Below are 22046 nucleotides of genomic sequence, written 5' to 3'. Positions count from 1 at the left end.
GAAAAGGGCCCAGTAAAAATCTGAGAGTGGGTTGTCCCAGGCCCCAAATTAATTGAATCCAAACCCCACCTCTGCCACCTGCTACTTTGGACAGGTTACTCATCTCTGTATTTCAGTTCGGTATAAAATGGGGACAGTAGAGGTACAAAGTTGATAGGGCAGTGAAGATTAAACAAGGTAACACAGTAAGCTTGACCAGAAAGCTAAAATTCATCATGAACGCTCCATGAACACTAGCCATGTTGCTTTCATTATCACCAGGGTGCCTGTGGAGAGAGAGAGCACTTTGCACAGCACCCGTCGGACCAGGTGAGCTGGCGGGGGTGTTTTTTCTCTGACCTGGGGCAAGGGTGGGGGCCCGCGGCTTTCGGCTACCTTAGCACCTCCGGGTCGGCAGAGGGCGCCAGCCACCGCCGCGTAAGGGGCACGGGGGGCGGGGGGGGCAAGCGGCGGCTGCGGGGCGGGCGGTGGGAGTGGGGGCGGGCCTAGCGCACGGGCCGGGCGGGCAGACGTAGGCCCACGCGTAAGGCCATGCAGGTAGGTGGCCACCTCTCGTCCCGCACGAACTTCGATCCCGGACCCGGCCCGGCAGCCGCTTGGGCCCAGGCTCAACCTAGCGCTTGCTGACGTGGGGGCTCCGCCCGACCCTAAACAAAACCGAAAGCCAGGCCCCAAGTGACTTTACCTTCCTGGGGTTGCTAAGGGGGGGGATCTGCGAGAGACTGCGTTGGGCTGTTCCCTAGAGAACAGAGCTTTGGTTCCGGGATGGGATCGCGCGCGTGGCGCAGGCTGGCACAGAGTTAGGGGCCCCATTGCGAGCTCGGAGTTTGGGAACTGACCGGGATTTTCAGCTGGTCGGGCACGTGGGGGCGGGACTTGGGGGGCAGGGCTGAAGCTAGGATGAGGGGGCGGGCCGGCTGGGACGTGCGGTGCGGGGAACGCAGCGGGGGTTGTGACGCTTTGGTTGGCGGATCGAAGCTTTCAGCGGATGGAGGATCCGCCCGGCATCTACTTCTCTCCCTGGGGCAACGGGTCTGAGCTTTGGAGCGGTCACTTGGGGTGAGGTGAGGTGGGGTGGGGTGGGGGCGGGGGATTGGAGGGGCGGGGCGGGGAGTCTCCGGAACTTGGATGATAAGTCACGGGTTCTAGACCTTGTAGGAGTCTGAGCTCCCGCTCCCTTAGGTGGCCATGAGCGGCAGGGCCCGCAAAGAGGCGGTGCAAGCCGCGGCCCGGGAACTCCTCAAGTTTGTGAACCAGAGCCCCTCTCCTTTCCACGGTAAGTGACCAGGGCAGCCGAGGAGGGCGCGGGGGGGGGGGGGGGGGCGGGCGGTGTGCCTCCTAGCGGTTTCCATCGCTATGAGAGCGTTCTTTCCCTCCAGCGGTGGCCGAGTGCCGCAGCCGCCTCCTCCAGGCTGGCTTCCGTGAACTCAAGGAGACGGAGAGCTGGGATATCAAGCCAGAGAGTAAGGTACTAGGGGTGGAGTGGGGGTGGAGAGGCAGGAACCCAAGCTGGGGCTCGAAGTCCTGTGCGCCCGCTGGCTAATCCATCTCCACCCTCCACCCCAGTACTTCCTGACCAGGAATTCCTCCACCATCATCGCTTTTGCTGTGGGAGGCCAGTATGTTCCTGGCAATGGTTTCAGCCTCATCGGGGCCCACACGGACAGCCCCTGCCTCCGGGTAAGGAAGGGGAGCCATGCTGGGGAGGGGAGGCATGGAGATGTGCAAGGGAAAAGCCTTATTTCTTACCCCCGCCGCCGCTGCCTCCACACACACATGGGGCCCTTCTCCACCCCTTAGCTTGTGAAAGTCTGTCTCACCTCCACATCCCATGTTGTATGGCCTCTGACTCCTCCTTCCCCATTGTTCCACTCAGGTGAAACGGCGGTCTCGCCGCAGCCAGGTGGGCTTCCAGCAGGTTGGTGTGGAGACCTACGGTGGTGGGATTTGGAGCACTTGGTTTGACCGTGACCTGACCTTGGCTGGACGTGTCATTGTCAAGGTGGGAACTGAGCTGGGACCTAGGAGGCCCTCAGCTTTAACTGCCTGAAGATTGACTGTCACCTTCCTTCAGGGAACCTCTGGAGAACCCCCCGGGGAAGGGGGTCAGGGCCAGAGGACCCCCTTTGTTAGTCTGGATGCAGTGGGGGTGTTAACCAACTGTGATGGGAAGGCACCCGGGCTGACCCCGCCCGTTTGGCCACAGTGCCCTACCTCAGGCCGGCTGGAGCAGCGGCTGGTGCACGTGGACCGGCCCATTCTGCGCATCCCACACCTGGCCATCCACCTGCAGCGAAATGTCAATGAGAACTTCGGGCCCAACATGGAGATGCACTTGTGAGACTGGGCTGCAGGCTCTGGTGACTGGGAGGGATAGGATGTGGCACCAGGTGATGGAAGGGGCCCTGCCCAGACCTGGGGGATTACACCCCAATGGTGGCCACAATCAGGTTCTACTCTTAGGACCCAGTTGACGTGCGGGGAGAATTAAAGGACCAGGGCAGTTCCCCATCAGGGGCCGCCTGAGCTCAGGGATGCCCCACCCTGCTGTGCCTTCCAGCCCTCCCCACACACCCTCTGTCTCCCCACAGAGTCCCCATTCTTGCCACAGCAGTCCAGGAGGAGCTGGAGAAGGGGACTCCTGAGCCAGGCCCTCTCAATGCTGCAGTAAGAGCCCCCTGGTCAACGGGAGGGGTGAGCAGGGGGAAGGGACTGGCCCCCTGAGAAGGGGAGAGAGGGAGGAGCGGCCCCTCCTCCCAGCATCCTTCTGTCCTGCAGGATGACCGGCACCACTCAGTCCTCATGTCCCTTCTCTGCGCCCATCTGGGGCTGAGCCCGGAGGATATCTTGGAGATGGAGCTGTGTCTCGCGGACACTCAGCCCGCGGTGAGGAATGGCTGTGGAAACTTGTGGCTGGGGACCTCTGGGATCCCAGCCTGCCCCATCACGTCCCCTGAAGGACTCGTCACCACTGCCAGTCCTCCAGTTACTCTCATCTCTGTTTTCCCAGGAGACACCACCCTGCTCTGCCTCCGGGGCAGTGGTTCTCAAAAAGGGCAGGTTTCCCACTGCAGACCTGCCCACTCCTGACTGGGGTGGGGCCTGGGAATCAGCTTTCCCCAGATTCCACAGGAAGCTTCTGCCCTGAGGGAAGAGACCTGGATGTGGTCCCCTCCTCCTGGAACTTGTCTTTGGGTCTGTCCAGGTGCTGACAGTGGGAGATTGCTAAGTGTTTGGACACTCGGCCTTGTTTGAATGTGTGCCAAGTTTCTGGTTCTCGCCTGGTTCTCCCCTGTTCACTCCTTAGCTTTTCTTCTTTTTTCTCATTCAGTGCCTCCCTTTCCCTGTCGCACAGGAACGGGTCAGGAACTGCAGGCCTCCACCCTCCCATCCCTCCAGCTGGCCCCTTCTCCATCCTCCGCTCCCTCTGCCCAGTGCGCGGACCCATCGTGCTCCAGGCCAGGGTCTGGGGAGGTTGCTCAAGGAAGCAAGGAGACACTCAAGCTCAGGCCCTTGGGAGCAGGGAGAGGAGGGTGAGTCCGGGGGAGAGGTCGAAGGTCAGGCTGACTGTCCTGTCTTTCTAGGTCCTGGGCGGTGCCTATGAGGAGTTCATCTTTGCCCCTCGACTGGACAATCTTCACAGCTGCTTCTGTGCCCTGCAGGTGAGGAGCCGGGGCACCCCCAGGAGAGGTGGGGCATTGGGGTGGGGGGACCGCCTCAAGCCTTGCAGGTCGGGAGAAGGCCGCTGGCCCCCCGGGCCCTCTGCATGGACTGTGGGGAGGGGCTGAATGCTGCATCCTCCGCATGACTCCTCTTGGCCGCATCCCTGCACTGGCCCGCAGTGGGGGCTGAGGTGGGCGAGGGCTGAGAGGCTACTTAGGGCATCAGTGTCTTGTCCTAACCCTGCTCCTGCTGCCTTTCCGTTCAGCCACCTCTGCTTCAGTAGCCTCCACCTCCCTCCGCTCCTGCTCACCTTCCCTGCCAATGGCTAGCGGAAGCCCACCTGGCCATCTTTGTGCCTTGTCATCTCAGTGGGTGGTCTTGATGTTCCTGGTCCCCTGGATATTCCCCACCTTCTTCCTACCCTGGTCACTGTCTTCTTTCTCACCTGTCATCCCTGCTCCCCCACATTTGTCCTTTGCTTACACGCCTTTGCACCCCCTCCTGTTCTTAGAGACAGGCTTTGGGCTGTAAGTGAGACCAGAGCCAGACCTGAGACCCATAGGCACTTGTGCAGCCAGCCAGCCAGTCGTGTCACCGTGATGGACTCACGTTCACCTCTTTGAACCTCAGTCTCCTCGCCGAGGCCAAATCGGTGTACGTGACCTGCACGGTCCTTCTGGCTTTCCAGGATTCTCAGCCCTTCCCCTCCACTTTACGCATCCTCCTGCCTTTTGCGGGGGGAAGGTGTTGGGGGGAGAACACTTGGGGTTTCTCCCCTCCTGTTGAACAGGTCCCCCGACTGTCCTCCCACCAGGCAATGCCCCTGAGAGCTGCAGGCCGGAGGCAGCCCGAGCCCGCTTCACTTGGGCTGTGACTCCAGGAGGAGGGTGGGCAAGTGTGCGCCTCCGAGGGGTTGGCGGGGAGGGGCAGGCGGGGGGCGGGGGGGGCTGTTCCAGAAGGAAGAGTAGGGAGGCTGATGCGCCTGTTCCCTCCCCACACCAGGCTTTGATCGATTCCTGCGCAGCCCCTGCCTCCCTGGCAGTGGATCCCCATGTGCGCATGATCGCCCTCTACGACAACGAAGAGGTAGGCGGAGGGCTCTGGGGAGGGTCTCCTCTGGGGGGTCTCCCGCAGCCACTGTGAGCCAGGGCTGTCCTGGTGGCTCCAAAGGTGGGAGAGACACTGCCCGTGCTTCCTCAGCACCCGGAGGGCCCCTCTGCCTCGGTGTGTCTGCTCCTAGCGTGACCACGCCTCCCAGGTCTCTCTGGGCGCCACATGGGGAGCTCCTGGAGGACAGGGACTCTGCCCTTTCACCCCCGTCACTCCAGGGCTCAGCACAGGGCGGGTCCCCACCACACGTGCTTAAGTGAGGGTGCCAGCTTAGACTCGGTGACTGAGCTTCCAAGTTCCCTCCATGTAACCATGCACATCCGAGTTAGCAGTTCAGGACAGGTCTCTGCCACCCTGAGCACATGGCATCCATCTCAGGGTCCAGAGCGGCTGTTGAGCTCCTGCCTCTGGGTCTCTACTGAATTAGGAAAGAAGAAAAGGGCAAAGGAGGAGTGTACACCCATTGTCTTCAGGGCATGACCTGTAGACAGCAGTCATCACTGCCCGCATGCCAGCTGAGCATGGCCACGTTCAGCTGCACCGGAAGCGGGACATGTCTTCTTTCGCTGGGTGATCAGATGCTCAGCCACAACTCGGGTGTTCTGTTAGAAAAGGGATCGAGGACAGTTAGCAGCCTCTGTCATGTGCATGAAAGAAGATTGTCCAGTGAGGGGGGCACCTATGCTGAGCCCCAGATGTGAGGGTCGGGGGAGGAGGAAGGGGCCAGTATGGGAAGCCCATGAGGAAGTGCTGTGTCTGCCCCCGAGGTGGCTGAGGGTTAGTTTGGTCCCAGCTCACTGTCAGCATTTTCACGACGCAGGGTTGAGGACATGACTGATAACACCCTGCATTCCCCACCCACCGACCCAGGGTGGTCCTAGGCCAACCTGGGCAGTGGGCCCCAACCCCTGGCCTCCAGCTCAGGCCGCCAAGCCCAGGCCCCTGCAGCCCAGTCTCTGCTGTCACCAGGTAGGGTCAGAGAGCGCGCAGGGCGCTCAGTCACTGCTGACGGAGCTGGTGTTGCGGAGGATCTCGGCGTCGCCCCAGCACCTGACAGCCTTCGAGGAAGCCATCCCCAAGTCCTACATGATCAGCGCAGACATGGCCCACGCCGTGCACCCCAACTACCTGTGAGTCTTCAGTGCCAGGCATGTGGTCTTCCCACAGCTGGAGACCCAAGTGTGTGCTGGGCCTTGGCCTCTCCCCTTCCCCTTTCTGCTCAATCTGCCGGGAGGCTCAGTGGGGACTTCCTTGACTACTCCAAGGCCCAGCTGGGTCAAAGTCATGCCTGACCCACCCGAATAGGCTCTATCTACAAACCTATTTCCATCTGTGGCCAGAGGCTCTCCGGAACACTGTGTTTCGTACCGGGTGGGGTGGGGAACAAGGCTGTGATCCATTAGTTGTGTCTGCCACGGGAGAGGCAGTGGGTGTTGACAGGCCTGTTTGCCAACGCGGTGGGTCCTTTTCTGTCTCTTACAGGGACAAGCATGAGGAGAACCACCGGCCCTTATTCCACAAGGTGAGGTGCTTCTGCTTCTCCTTAGGGTCTTGGAGGCCTGGCTGGTCCCAGACCCCCCCCCCTTGTCCCCTTTGGGCCTGTCAGGCCTCTCTGCCTCCCTCCCAGCTCCTGGTTTCCCTCTCCCCAGGGCCCTGTGATCAAGGTGAACAGCAAGCAGCGCTACGCCTCCAACGCAGTTTCAGAAGCTCTCATCCGAGAGGTGGCCCGCAATGTCGGGGTGCCCCTGCAGGTGAGGGTGGGCCCTGCTGGGAGGCGGGATTGGGGGGCACAAGCAGATGGTCCCCTAAGGAGGGGGAGCCTGCTAGACAGTCTTTAGTGGAAGGGGTGCCAGTAGAGGGAGAAGCAGCAGAGTTTGGAAATGGAAGTAGGCAGAGCTGGGATCCGTGCTGATTCTTTTTTTTTTTTTTTTTGTCTTTTTAGGGCCGTACCTGCAGCACATGGAGGTTCCCAGGCTAGGGGTCCAGTCAGAGCTGCAGCTGCTGGCCTACACCACAGCCACAGCAATGCCAGATCTGAGTCACATCTGTGACCTACACCACAGCTCGCCGGATCCTTGACCCACTGAGGGAGGTGAGGAATCAAACCCACATCCTCATGGATACTAGTCAGGTTCATTACCACTGAGCCACAACTGGAACTCCAGCGCCAATTCTTCTTTGGTGCTGGTCCTGTGACCTTGGACTCGTGTCCTAATTTCTCTGAGCCTCAGTTTCCCCACCTGTAAAATGGGGCTGATGATGATGTCTATTCTGCTGGATTTCTGTGAGGATTAAAGGGACAGTGTGCCTGTGGCACTCCAGGGCACTGCTTTTTGCCACTCAGCATCCTCAGCCATGCTGAGTCTCTCTTACACACCCCGGGGGCTTCCATAAGGGAAGTTCAGGGCCGGGAAGCCTGGAATTCCAGCTGTTCATTGTCATTCTTGCCTTGGCCATGGCTCATCTGCTCAGAAGGAGAGAGAGGAAACTAGAGATAGGTAATATTGAACATTTATTCTATAAGGGTAATTCATATACCAGGAACTGGAGCCTAGGTGGCCCAGTGACAGGCACAGCAGGCAGGTCCTGGTGAGTCAGGACTAGGACCAGGGCATCCTGGCTCCCAGCCTGGGGCTCTTCTCTGCTGCACTGCCCACCCCGCCCAGGGAGAGCTGAGTTGTTCCACCCTTGGGAAGGCCTTTCTGAGGAGGTGACACTTGAGCTGAGACCTTCCTATGGAGAAGGAGGCAGCTATGAGCGAGTCTGGGGAAGTGACATCCCAGCCTGAAGGAACAAGGGCAGAGGCCCCAAGGGGGACAGGAGTAAGCTTGGTGTCCTGGGAGGAAACAGAGCCAGGGGGAGAGCAGGAGGGGGAGGGGAGAAGCATGCCCAAGCCAGTCACACAGGGCCTTCTGGGCCATGGAAGGGGGTTTGGATTTTCTTCAAAGGCAGTGGGAAGATGTTGGAGGGTTTTTCTTTAATAACTTAGAGCAGAAGCAGGACATGTGTACTTTAGAAAATATAAATGGAAATGAGAAAATAGAACAGTAATCCCCAGAGGTTTGTGTATAATTTTCATATTTTTCCTATGTATATATTTAACAAACATTTAATTTTTTTGGCTGCACCCATAACATGCAGAAGTTCCCAGACCACACCACAGCAGTGACAATGCCAGAGCCTTAACCATTAGGCCACCAGGGAACTCCCTTAACACACATTTTTTTTTTTTTAATGGTATCATTTTGTTTTTTTGTGTTTTTGTTTTTATCGCTTTTTAGGGCTGCACCCATGGCATATGGAAGTTCCCAGGCTAGGAGTTGAAACAGAGCTACAGCTGCCCGCCTGTACCACAGCCACAGCAATGCAGGATCCAAGCCCCATCTGCGACCTACACCACAGCTCACGACAACACCAGATCCCTGATCAACTGAGTGAGGCCTGGGATCAAACCCACATCCTTGTGGATACTAGTCGGGGTCATTACCGCTGCAGCACAGTGGGAACTCTGAAATCATTTTGGATGTATCTTTAGCTTCTGCCGGAGGCCAGCTCCGGCGGCCAGGGAGCGTGCACTTCCCGATCGGAGAGGGATGCGGTGTCGGCGAATGTACAATTACGGAGACAGCCTCTTTGTCCCTTCTTTCAGGGAGCTGGACTGTTCAAACTTTATTGGCAACAGTGGTCAATTATATAGACAGTTTTTTTTACTACAGATTACATTACAGTGTTAAAAGTACATTGGTTAACTATTACATGGCATAGCAGCTATGCATCCTGTTTTAAGATCTCTAACTAAACTTAGTGAGTACTTTGAAGAGGCCATAAAACACAGGAATTTGGCATTTACAAACTTTGTTTGTAGACTGGTGCTTATCTTCAAAGCGTTATGGCAGGGAGACAGTGTAAGTAAATATAAACCAACTTAATTAAACTGGCTATCACTAAAAGCTTTCAAAATCAAAGACAAAACTCACAGCTAGGTTCTTTGGATAAGATATGGCTAACTTCTATGGACCTCATTAAAATCCTAACTCTAAAGTTTACTATATAACTGGTTAATAGATAAACACTATGTTTTAACTAAGTTGGATTTAAATAGGGGGAAAAAAATCCTTCAGGATGAAATTTTTCTTATATAAATTTTTATTGTTGTAATTTTGTTAAGTCACAAATCACCACAGGACAATAAGAATGGGAAATAATAATAAGTAAATAATCAGGAAAGACTGAGAAAAACTGAATAGCAAGTGAATAACAGAAAAGACTAAGTTATCCATGGAACAATCCCCACTCAGCAACACAAAATGGAAATTATTTCCTGGGAAATTTAGTTTTCCACCTATGTCAGCAGGCGAGTCTTACTGTCTTCTGTCCTCGGAACTGTGCCGTGCAGGCAGGCATCCCCCTTGTTTAGGAACCTGCCCTGGGAATTGCACCATTCAGGCAGGCCCCTTTTCCTGATTAGGAGCTTGTCCTCAGAACTGCACCGTTCAGGCAGGCCTCTTTTTCTGATTAGGAGACTGCCCTCGGAATTGCACCATTCAGGCAAGCTCCCTTCCTCGGCTTCTTGTATCTTCTTAGCTCCCCGCAAGCTTCCTCTTTTCCATGAGTATTCTCCACCTATCCAGTTCAGTACATTTTTGTTTTAGTAAGTTCGTATCTCATTTAATACATAGATCATTTTCAGTTCTTCCCAAAATATTCTTTGTCTTTTTCTAGGGCTGCTCCCGTGACATATGGAGGTTCTCAGGCTACAGGTCCAATTGGAGCTATAGCCACCGGCCTATGCCACAGCTACAGCAACACCAGATCTGAGCCGCATCTGTGATCTATATCACAGCTCATGGCAACACCAGATCCTTAACCCACCGAGCGAGGCCAGGGATCGAACGCGCAACCTCATGGTTCCTAGTCAGATTGGTTAACCACTGCGCCATGACGGGAACTCCCACCCCCAAAATATTCTTTACAGTTGCTTGTCCCACTTCATTGTCCAGTTCAGGGCCACGTGTTATATCTGGTTGCTCGGTTGCTTCCATGTCTTTTCACCCAGCGCAGCTGCCCCACCTCCTTTTTCTTTTTTGAAAAATAGCCTTGACTTGTTGAAGAAACCAGGCTGATCATCCCATGTGATGTCTCGCTTTCTGGATTTGTCTGGTTGCCTCCTCTTGGTGTCGTGGAGCTTGTGCCTCTAGGCCCTGTATTTCCTGTCATCTAGAATTCATATCTACAGGCTCAATGGGTTCAAGTTAGACACTGTTAGCCAGAAGACATCCTGACTGGTGTGACCTTCGTATTGCATCAGGCACATATTACCTGGGGGATTCCCCCTTAATGATAATAGTAAGATTGATCACCAGATTTTGAGGGGGGTGGGTGCCCTCAATCCTTTCACCATATGGACGTTTTCCTCCTTTGAATAGTAACTTGCATGAGTGATGAGTTCCCCATCAACCAGACAGGTGTCTGGTTTTAACACCAATTGATAATCCTTGCCTAAATCTGCAATTTCATTAGAGTTTGCTGAAAAATTTCCCCTCCCATTCTTTTATTCCTTTTATGTTTATTAGCTGTCATTCTTCTATGAAGTGGAACTTTCCCCCATCAAGTGGGGCTATCTGGTTATTGTGAATTTTGGTTCTTACAGGAAAGACAGGACAAGTTAGAGTCTTTCCCTTTAATAACCACATTATTATTATTATTATTATTATTTTGCTTTTTAGGGCTGCTCCTGTGGCATATGAAAGTTCCCAGGTTGGGGGCTGAATTGAAGCTGCTGCTGCCAAGCTGCCAGCCTGTGCCGCAGCCACAGCAATGTGGAACATAAGCCATGTCTGTGACCTATGCCAGTTCATGGCAGCACTGGATCCTTAACCTACTAGCAAGGCCAGGGATCAAACCTTCATCCTCATGGATACTAGTTGAATTTGTAACCTGCTGAGCCAAATAACTACAGCTCCAATTTGACCCCTAACCTGGGAACCTCCATATGCTGCAGGTGTGGCCATACAAAGACAAAAAAAAAATTCATAGAATTGTGTATATATAATAATAATAATTATTATTATTATTATTATTTTGTCTTTTTGCCATTTCTTGGGCCACTCCCTAGGCATATGGAGGTTCCTAGGCTAGGGGTCAAATCGGAGCTGCAGCTGCTGACCTGTACCACAGCCACAGCAACGCGGGATCCCAGCCATGTCTGCAACGTACACCACAGCTCACAGCAATGCTGGATCCTTAACCCACTGAGCGAGGCCAGGGATCGGACCCACATCCTCATGGATGCTAGTCGGGTTTGTTAACCACTGAGCCGCAATGGGAACTCCAGCCCTGCCGTACTAAGATGACTTCTACCTCGGCCTTAATGAACATACGCTTCAAAAAAAAAGACTTCTCTTATGGCGCAGCAGCAGACTAAGGATTTGGCATTTTCACTGTAGCAGCTTGGGTTGCTGCTGCTGTGTGGGTTCAATCCCTGGCCCAGGAACTTCCATATGCCACAGGCACAGCCAAAAAAACCCTTTCACTCATGTTGCTCATGAACCTTTGCTCCTCTCCCCAGGATCTCATGGTCCGGAATGACTCCCCCTGCGGGACCACCATTGGACCTATCTTGGCTTCTCGGCTAGGGCTGCGGGTGCTGGATTTAGGCAGCCCCCAGCTGGCCATGCACTCCATCCGGGAGACAGCCTGCACTTCTGGAGTGCTCCAGACCCTCACTCTCTTCAAGGTGACTCCCCCCCTACCCCCATCACCATGGCAGCTGGGCTCCTTCCCCATCTAGTGCCTGGATTGGCTGCTGGGGCAACATCACCATCAATCACTAAGCAGCTGGCCTACAGGATGGGGTTGGTTGTCTTGGTTCTACCATGTAGGAAAAAGAGGGTCCCTATTTTCCTCAAGGCATAGGAGCCCTGCTCAGCCCCCAGAGGATGTTGAGGGGACAGAGAAGGGACCAGGCATGGGAAGATGGGGCACTTGTCCTGTGTGGGTGAAGCAGTTATGCCTTCCTCTCTTGCTGGGGCCTGTGTTGGTATGAGTGGTGGGACTCCCCCAGCTGGTCTCCACTAATTCCAGAAGCTGTGTTCCCTTCTATTTTAGGGCTTCTTTGAGTTGTTCCCTTCTCTGAGCCGGAACCTCGTAGTGGATTGAGGTCTCTCGGAAAGACTTCTCTCGCACTTGAGATGGGAAGTTCTCAGCTGAGCTGAAGCTGGATTATTAAAGTGGATTTTTCACTGAGACTCATTCTCTTGTGCTTATTTGGAGATGGAAGGGTGGGGATTCAGCCTGGCTTAACCCTCTGGAACCAGAACAGATGGGGAGGTTGGGTCCCTGTCCAGGTGAAGGAGGCTGCAGCTCCTGGGAGCTGGTGGAGGTCTGATTTAATTTATTTTATTTTTTTAGTCGATGTGTCTTTATTTATTTATTTTTATTTTTGGTCTTTTTTTTTTGTCTTTTCTAGGTCTGCACCCATGGCATATGGAGGTTCCCAAGTTAGGGGTCCAATCAGAGCTGTAGCCACCAGCCTATGCCACAGCAACGCAGGATCCTAGCCACATCTGCGACCTACACCACAGCTCACGGCAACGCTGGATCATTAACCCACTGAGCAAGGCCAGGGATCGAACCTGCAACCTCATGGTTCCTAGTCAGATTCGCTAACCCCTGAGCCATGAAGGGAACTGATTTTATTTATTTTATTTCATTTATTTTATTTTAATTTAACTCTATTCTTTTTAGGGCCGCACCTGTGGCATATGGAAGTTGTGGGCTAGGAGTTGAAGAGCTGCAGTCGCCAGCCTACACCACGGCCACAGCAATGCCAGATCCAAGCTGCATCTGTGACCTTCACTGCACCTTGCAGCAATGCCGAATACTTAACCTACAGATCATGTCCAGGGATTGAACCTGCATCCTCATGGACAGTATGTTAGGCTCTTAAGCCACTTAGCTGCGATGGAAACTCCAATGGATTTTTCTTTTTTTAATTAAAAAAAAATTTTTTTAATTATTTTTATTTTTAGAGCTGCATCCGCAGCAGATGGAGGTCCCAGACTGGGGGTCTGATTGGAGCTACAGCTGCTAGCCTACACCACAGCCACCACAACTCCAGGACCCAAGCCGCGTCTGTGATCTATACCACTGCTCACAGCAATGCCGGATCCTTAACCCACTGAGCAAAGCCAGGGGTCAAACCTGCAACCTCATGGTTCCTAGTTGGATTTGTTTCTGCTGTGCCACAAAGGGAACTCCCTGAAGTTTTGATTTTAAATCTCCTTTCTCTTTTTTAAGCTCATGCCTGAAGTGGGTGGAGGTGGGTGGGCCCACAATGGGAAGGTTCCATTCCCAGAGTGGTTCAGGTGCCCAGCCCGGCCCTCTGAGGTGCTCAGTATTAGGTATCCCCAGAGTCACTCAGGGCAGCCCAGGCTGTCTCCCTCCCTCAATCCTGCCCCAACCCCTCCCAGGAAAGGACATGGTCTGGGCCTCAGCATCGCCCTTCATCCTCCACTTCACTTGGCAGCCTCTGATGTTACTTGATTGTTAACATAGGAATCCCTGGCCTCGCTCAGTGCGTCAAGGATCTGGTGTTGCTGTGAGCTGTGGTGTATGTCACAGATGGGGCTTGGATCCTGAGTTGCTGTAGCTCAGGTGTAGGCTGGTGGCTGTAGCTCTGATTGGACCCCTAGCCTGGGAACGTCTATATGCAGCGGGTGCAGCTCTGAAAGAAAAAAAAAAAAGCAAGAAAAAAATTTTTTTTAAATTGTACTAATTGGTATCTTTCCAATTTGGGGGTACTCATACAAATATTAATTTTTATATAAATATTATTTAAATACGACAGGACACCATCAAACTCCTAGAAGAAAACATAGGCAAAACACTCTCTGACATCAACATCATGAATATTTTCTCAGGTCAGTCTCCCAAAGCAATAGAAATTAGAGCAAAAATAAACCCATGGGACCTCATCAAACTGAAAAGCTTTTGCACAGCAAAGGAAACCAAAAAGAAAACAAAAAGACAACTTACAGAATGGGAGAAAATAGTTTCAAATGATGCAACCAACAAGGGCTTAATCTCTAAAATATATAAACAACTTATACAACCCAACAGCAAAAAAGCCAATCAATCAGTGGAAAAATGGGCAAAAGACCTGAATAGACATTTCTCCAAAGAAGATATACAGATGGCCAGCAAACACATGAAAAAATGCTCAACATCGCTGATTAGAAGAGAAATGCAAATCAAAACTACTGTGAGATACCACCTCACACCAGTCAGAATGGCCATCATTAATAAATCCACAAATAACAAGTGCTGGAGGGGCTGTGGAGAAAAGGGAACCCTCCTGCACTGTTGGTGGGAATGTAAACTGATACAGCCACTATGGAAAACAGTTTGGAGATACCTTAGAAATCTATACATAGAACTTCCATGTGACCCCGCAATCCCACTCTTGGGCATCTATCCAGACAAAACTCTACTTAAAAGAGACACATGCACCTCCATGTTCATTGCAGCACTATTCGCAATAGCCAGGACATGGAAACAACCCAAATGTCCATCCACAGATGATTGGATTCGGAAGAGGTGGTATATATACACAATGGAATACTACTCAGCCATAAAAAAGAATGACATAATGCCATTTGCAGCAACATGGATGGAACTAGAGAATCTCATCCTGAGTGAAATGAGCCAGAAAGACAAAGACAAATACCATGTGATATGACTTATAACTGGAATCTAATATCCAGCACAAATGAATATCTCCTCAGAAAAGAAAATCATGGACTTGGAGAAGAGACTTGTGGCTGCCTGATGGGAGGGGGAGGGAGTGGGAGGGATCGGGAGCTTGGGCTTATCAGACACAACTTAGAATAGATTTACAAGGAGATCCTGCTGAATAGCATTGAGAACTTTGTCTAGATACTCATGTTGCAACAGAACAAAGGGTGGGGAAAAAAATGTAATGTATACATGTAAGGATAACTTGATCCCCTTGCTGTACAGTGGGAAAATAAAAAACAAACAAACAAACAATATATATTATTTAAAATCTATGATACCTAAAACAATAACAATGTGTGTGGGGTTTAAAATATATATGCTGAAACTATATGACTACAATAGCTCAGGAGAGGTAAACAGGTTAAATGTGCTAAGTTCCCTGCAATGTCCAAGAAGAGAGTGAAGGGTTCCATTAATACTCTCCTTGGAAGTCAGAGGTGCATATTACATTTTTTAGGAAAATCACTTAAAGAATTTTATCTGATGTTTTTGGCCATACCCATGGCATACAGAAGTTCCTGGGCTGGGGATTGAACGTGTGCCACAGCAGTGACAATGCTGGATTCTTAACCTGCTGAGCCACCAGGGAACTCCATTAAAAGTATCTTAAAAGAGCCTATAGTTTCTATTAGGGGATGAATTGTGTCTTCTCAAAGATGTTGAAATCCTAACCCCGTGCCTGTCAACGTGGTCTTAGTTGGAAATTGGGTATTTTTAAATTTTACTTTATTTTATTTTATTATTTTTGTCTTTTAGGGCCGCACCTGTGGCATATGGAGGTTCCCAGGCTAGGGGTCGAATCGGAGCTGTAGCCTCTGGCCTATGCCACAGCCACAGCGATGCCAGATCTGAGCTGTGTCTGCAACCTACACCATGGTTCATGGTAACACCAGATCCTTAACCCTCTGAGCGAGGCCAGGGATTGAACCTGCCTCCTCATGGATACTAGTCAGATTCGTTTCCGCTGAGCTGCAACAGGAACTCTAGAAGTAGGGTCTTTGCTGATGATCAAGTTAAGGTGAGATCTGAGAGTGGGCCTTCATCTAACATGACCGTGTCCTTATAAAAAGGCAAATTTGGACGCAGTGACAGACGCACACAGAGGGAAGAAGATGTGGAGACACAGGGAGAATGCCACGTGGAGATGGAGGGTCAGAGTGATGCAACCACAAGCCAAGGAGATCAAAGATTGCCCGCAAACCATGTGAAGCCAGGAAGAGGCGAGGAAGTATTCCCCTCCAGGTTTCAGAGGGAGCATGGCCCTGCTGACACCTCGATTTCATACTCCTAAGCCTCCAGAACTGTATGAGAATAAATTTCTGTTGTATTAAACCACCCAGTTTGTGGTACTTTGCTAGAGCAGCCCTTAGAAGTGAATACAACTTCAAACTAAGTGGGGAGAATGGGATGATAAAAAAATAGTCTATTCCGGGAGTTCCTGTCGTGGTGCAGTGGTTAACAAATCCGACTAGGAACCATGAGGTTGTGGGTTCGATCCCTGCCCTTGCTCAGTGGGTTAAGGATCCGGCGTTGCCGTGAGCTGTGGTGTAGGTCACAGCTATGGCTCAGATCCCGCGTTGCTGTGGCTCTGGTGTAGGCTGGCAGCTACAGCTCCGATTCGACCCCTAGCCTGGGAACCTCCATATGCCGTGAGAGGAGCCCAAGAAATGGCAAAAAGACAAAAAAAAAAGTCTATTCTGCAACTTGGAGTGGTTCAGCACAGCCATTATGTATATGTGTGTGTGTGATATGAAATCGTAAAATTGGTTGACTGTACGTCAAAAAGCATTGACTCTAGGACTGTAGGTGTTCATTCTACTGCATTTTTTCAAATTTTTTTTGTATGTTTGAACATTTTACACTAAAAATGTGGTGACACCTTTTTTTTTTTTTTTTTATGGCCACACTTGTGACATGTGGAAGTTCCCAGGCTAGGGGTTGAGTCAGAGCTGCAGCTGCAGGCCTACACCACAGCAGTGCCAGATCCAAGCCGTGTCTGTGACCTACACCAGAGCTCACATCAATGCCAGATGCTTAACCCATGGAGTGAGGCCAGGGATCGAATTTGCTTGCTCATGGATACTAGTTGGTTTCTTAGGCCACTAAGCCACAACAGGAACTCCAAAATCCTTGACCACCCCTCCCCTCAAGAGGTGGGGTTGGATAGAGCTGCTGCTGCTGCTGCTGCTTTTTTTTGTCTTTTTAGGACCACACCCATGGCATATGGAAGTTGCCAGGCTAGGGGTCAAATAGGAGCTGTAGCTGCCAGCCTACGCCACAGCCACAGCAACACAGCAATGCCAGATCTGGGCTGCATCTTCAACCTATACCACAGATCACGGCAATGCAGGATCTTTTTTTTTTGCTTTATAGGGCTGCACTTGCCCATTTCTTGGGCCACTCCCCAGGCATATGGAGGTTCCAAGGCTAGGGGTCGAATCAGAGCTGTAGCCACCGACCTACACCAGAGCCACAGCAACACAGGATCCGAGCTGCATCTGCGACCCACACCACAGCTCACGGCAACGCTGGATCCTTAACCCACTGAGCAAGGCCAGACTTCGTATGTGAAACACCAGCTCCCACTCGTCTTGGGTGGGATACCTCTGATGTGTGTGGTTTACATCAGCTCCCAGAGTCTCCCCGCAAGATTAAGCTCCAGAATCAAGCCTGATAACACACCCTTCATTAGTCCCCTTCCTTCCTTGTCTCACTGCCCCATACCCCTGCCAGCGTTCTCCTTCACCTCCCAACTAAGCCCCTTGCCCTCAGATCTTATCTAGGGTGTGCTTCTAGGGAAACCTGAACTAGGTGAGAATTCCCTTGAGATTGAGACAAAGGCAAGAATGCTCTTCTATTTCAAGAAGGTACTGTAGGTCCCTTCGCTAGGTAATAAAGTGAGAAAAGAAAAAAAGATAGGAGTTCCCGTCATGGAGCAGTGGTTAATGAATCCGACTAGGAACCATGAGGTTGCAGGTTCGGTCCCCGCCGTTGCTCAGTGGGTTAAGGATCCGGCATTGCTGTGAGCTGTGATGTAGGTTGCAGACTCGGCTCGGATCCTGGATCCCACGTTGCTGTGGCTCTGGCGTAGGCCAGGGGCTACAGTTCCGATTAGACCCCTAGCCTGGGAACCTCCATATGCCGTGGGAGCGGCCCAAAGAAATAGCAAAAAGACAAAAAAAAAAAAAAAGAAAGAAAAGAAAAAAAGATAAAGGCTAGAAGGGGAGGAATAAGCTTCCTTTTGATATGACTTGTTACATAGAAAAATCCCAAAGATCTATTATTTGAATTAATAGGAGAGATGCCAAGATAGCTGGCTGAGAAGTCCATATTCAAAATCAGTTCTATTTTTATGTACCAGCAATGAATGGTTCGAAAATGAAATTTTCAAAGATGACTTCTACACACATACAAATCAACTACCTGTGAACAAACAGAAAAAAATATGCAGGATCTCTACAGAGAAAATTAAATGAAAGACAGACCTAAAATTCGGAAGATATGTTATTTGCGGATATGGAGCTCCATAATGAAAACATATCGGTTATCCTCCAAATTAATAGATTCAGTGCAATTCTAGTAAAAATGTCAATGCCTTCTCCTCCTTGCTTTTCTTCTTCTTTTGTGGGAGTTGACAAGCTGATTTTTGGCGGGGGGTACTTTTTAGGGCCCACCCACAGCATAAGGAGGTTCCCAGACTAGTGGTTGAATTGGAGCTGCAGCTGCCAACCTATACCACAGCCACAGCAATGCCAGATCTACACCTTGTCTGCAACCTGTACCACAGCTCAGGGCAATGCCGATCCTTAACCCATTGAGCAAGGCCTGGGATTGAACCCTTGTCCTCATGGATACTAGTCGGATTCATTAGCGCTGAGCCAAGACAGGAACTCCCTGATTCTGTAATATATATAATATACTGTATGGAAATAGTTAAGACATTTTGAAGAAGACAACTGCCTTACCAGTTACCCAAGCTTATTACAAAACTGTAGTAATTAAGACAGCACTTTGTTGGTTCAAGGATAGACTGGGAGTTCCCATTGCGGCGCAGCAGAAAAAATATCCAACTAGTATCGGATTTGCACGTTCCATCCTTGGCCTCCTCAGTGGGTTAGGATCTGGCGTTGCCATGAGCTGTGGTATAGGTCGAAGGAGTGGCTCAGATCCTGCGTTGCTGTGGCTATGGCACAGGCCAGCAGCCGTAGCTCCAATTCGACCCCTAGCCTGGGAACCTCCATATGCCACGAGTGTGGACCTAAAAAAAAAGGACAGACTGACCAGGAGCACCCACTGTGGCACAAAATGATCAGGAGCCTCTTGAGAGCACTGGAACAAAGGTTCAGTCCCTGGCCTGGCACAGTAAGTTAGGGATCCAGTGTTGCTGCAGTTGCAGCTGCAGTTTAGGTCTTGACTGATGCCTGGCCCAGGGAACTCCATATGCGTTGGGGTGGTCAAAAATGAAAAAAAAAAAAAAAAAAGATGGTCTGACCAATAGAACCAAAAGAGACAACTGAATCTCCGATACTTAATTTGTGGTAAAAGTCACAGTTCTGATGGAGCTTTTCAATAAATTGTTCTGTGAAAATTGGATGTCCATATGGAAAAATGAAATGGGAACCCTACCTCCTACAAAATCAATTACAAGTGGATTTTATTTTTTTGTCTTTTTTTTTTTGCCATTTCTTGGGCTGCTCCCGTGGCATATGGAGGTTCCCAGGCTAGAGGTCTAATTGGAGCTGTAGCTGCCGGCCTACACCAGAGCCACAGCAAGGCTGGATCCGAGCCATGTCTGCGACCTACACCACAGCTCACAGCAACGCCGGCTCCTTAACCCACTGAGCAAGGCCAGGGATCGAACCTGCATCTTCATGGATGCTAGTTGTGGCTCATTAACCAATGAGCCACAACGAGAACTCCTGTGTTTGACTCTTTTAACCCACCAAATGACAATTTCATTTGCTTTAATCTAACACAAATTCAAAGCATGGTAAGATACCACTATATACCAAATACAATTCCTAAAAACTTAAAATATGACAATACCCAGTGTTAGTAAGTATGTGGAGCTATGCTGCCACAAGCCAAGGAATTCTAGGAGTCCCCAGAAGGTGTAGGAGGCAAAAAAGTTTACCTCATACAGCCTTTGGAGGGAGCACGGACTGAGAGAATGAATTACTATTGCTTTACACCACTGAGCTCGTGGTGATTTATTGCAGCCACCCTAGGAAGCCAGTACACTGTAAGATTGTATCTATACCCTTTCAAAATGTTTACTGAGGAGTTCCTGTCGTGGCGCAGTGGTTAACGAATCCGACTAGGAACCATGAGGTTGCGGGTTCGATCCCTGGCCTTGCTCAGGGGGTTAAGGATCTGGCGTTGCCGTGAGCTGTGGTGTGGGTTGCAGATGCAGCTCGGATCCCACATTGCTGCTGTGGCTGTGGTGTAGGCCGGCAGCTACAGCTCCGATTCAACCCCTAGCCTGGGAACCTCCATATGCTGTGGGAGCAGCCCTAGAAAAGGCAAAAAGCCGGGAAAAAAAAAAAAAGTGTACTGACTTATGTTGCACAAGGACAAAGATGATGAAAGACATTATGCCCACAAAGTCAGGAGAGCGTTTAATTTGGGAAGGAAAGGGGGGAGAGGGAGGCTCGTGATCTGGGAGGGGCAGGAGCGTATCTGGGGTTTGGCAGAGTTCTGTTGCCTGGAGATTATGCCATGGTCATTCACATTCTAATAATCTGCTGAGCTGCATGTTCATATTTTATCCACTTTTGTTTATCTGTATCACTTTTCACAATCAAAAGGTAAAAATACTTTTTTAAAAGGGGGGGAAAAAAAGCATAAAGTCCTCGAAACATTAAAGTTAGGAGTTCCTGTCATGGCTCAGTGGTTAACGGAACAGACTAGGAACCATGAGGTTGTGGATTCGCTCCCTGGCCTTGCTCAGTGGGTTAAGGATCCAGCGTTGCTGTGAGCTCTGGTGTAGGTCTCAGACATGGCTCGGATCCTGCGTTGCTGTGGCTGTGGCATAGGCAGGCAGTGACAGCTCTGATTCACCCCCTAGACCAGGAACCTCCATATGCCTAAGGTGCAGCCCTTAAAAAGACCCCAAAAAACCCCAAAACCAAAAAACCCCATAAAAGTTGGCATCAGAAGCATTCCAAGTTGAAAGACCAGTTGCTTCAAGGATTGGCTTATTAGAAGTAATGAAATACCCTCTTCTTGCCAAATAAACCCCAGAAGTTCAAGGTCCGCCCTGGACATAGAAAGGATGAAAGGGCTTTTTTTGCTTTTGTTTTTTGTATTTTGGGTGGGGGAGGCCACACCAGCATCATATGGAAGTTCCCAGCCTAGGGGGTGAATCAGAGCTGCAGCTGCACAGCCATAGCAAAACTAAATCCTAGCCATGTCTGCAACCTACACCACAGCTCAGAGCAACACCAGATCCTTAACCCACTGAGTGAGGCCAGGAATCAAACCCATATCTTCAGAGAGACAGCATCGGGTTCTTAACCCGCAAGCCACAACAGGACCTCCCCCCAGGGACTTTTTTTTTTTTTTTTTTTGGTCTTTTTAGGGCCACACCTGTGGCATATAGAGATTCCCAGGCTAGGGGTCCAAAAGGAGCTGTAGCTGCAGCTGCCGGCCTGCACCACAGCCACAGCAACCAGGGATCTGAGCCACATCTGTGACCTACACCATAGCTCATGGCAATGCAGGATCCTTAACCCACTGAATGAGGCCGGGGATCAAACCCGCATCCTCATGGATGCTAGTCAGGCTCGCTAACTGCTGAGCCACAACAGGGCTTGCCGGGAACTCCCCCTCAGGGATTTTTGAAATCCTTCATTTGGACCTCCTCTCTTTCTCTCTGGGCCCTTTGACCATTTTTTCTTCACCCTTGACTCCCGGCTTCCCTCCCCTCAGAGCCCAGTGACCAAGGGAGCAACACTTGAACTCTAAAGTGGTTTCAGAGGCCCTGAACCAAGAGAGGACCAACCTCCACAAGGCCTTGCTGCTGTGAGGGCCTGGCCTTGAACAGGAAGGCCGAACCTGCTAAGAACCTGCTTAAAGAGGGAGGCAGGGTCAAGAAGAGGATAGAGCTGGCTGACCAGGAATAACAGGACTTCACTGAGCCTGATGGAGAATCTTCTGGAAGAGAAGTCCTGGAGGACAGGAAAGAACAGCGCTTTCAATAAGGACAGAGCCAGCCCAGTCCTGGCTCTGCTGCTGCTTAGCTGTGACCTTGGACACATTATCCAAGCTCTTTAAGTCCCTCTTCCACAGCTGTGAAATGGGGTAGTTGCCATCGTGGCGCAGTGGTTAACGAATCCGACTAGGAACCATGAGGTTGCGGGTTCACTCCCTGGCCTTGCTCAGTGGGTTAAGGATCCAGCGTTGCCGTGAGCTGTGGTGTGGGTTGCAGACGCAGCTCGGATCCTGTGTTGCTGTGGCTCTGGTGTAGGTCGGTG

At 51.0% G+C, this 22046-nt stretch overlaps 1 protein-coding gene across 3 annotated transcripts; it reads left to right on the top strand.

The window, feature by feature from the left end:
• Nucleotides 1-455: 455 nt before the first annotated feature.
• DNPEP (aspartyl aminopeptidase) lies at nucleotides 456-12020 on the top strand. 3 transcript variants are annotated; one of them, XM_047773577.1, is made up of 15 exons: nucleotides 456-537; nucleotides 1183-1276; nucleotides 1380-1468; nucleotides 1567-1680; nucleotides 1877-2002; nucleotides 2207-2337; nucleotides 2592-2667; nucleotides 2779-2886; nucleotides 3585-3662; nucleotides 4666-4749; nucleotides 5743-5903; nucleotides 6256-6295; nucleotides 6423-6524; nucleotides 11342-11509; nucleotides 11881-12020. In XM_047773577.1, exons 1-15 carry the CDS (start codon nucleotides 532-534, stop codon nucleotides 11929-11931), a joined length of 1428 nt encoding a protein of 475 aa, XP_047629533.1. In that variant the 5' UTR covers nucleotides 456-531; the 3' UTR covers nucleotides 11932-12020. The 3 variants fall into 3 exon arrangements, with proteins under 3 accessions (XP_047629533.1, XP_047629534.1, XP_047629535.1); XM_047773578.1 differs by lacking the exon at nucleotides 456-537 and adding an exon at nucleotides 936-1064; XM_047773579.1 differs by lacking the exon at nucleotides 456-537 and adding an exon at nucleotides 940-1059.
• Nucleotides 12021-22046: the final 10026 nt, after the last annotated feature.

Source organism: Phacochoerus africanus, chromosome 3 (assembly GCF_016906955.1).
Source record: "Phacochoerus africanus isolate WHEZ1 chromosome 3, ROS_Pafr_v1, whole genome shotgun sequence".
Lineage (NCBI taxonomy): Eukaryota > Metazoa > Chordata > Mammalia > Artiodactyla > Suidae > Phacochoerus > Phacochoerus africanus.
Note: the sequence above shows the minus strand (reverse complement) of the source record. Positions and strands in the feature narration are given on the sequence as shown.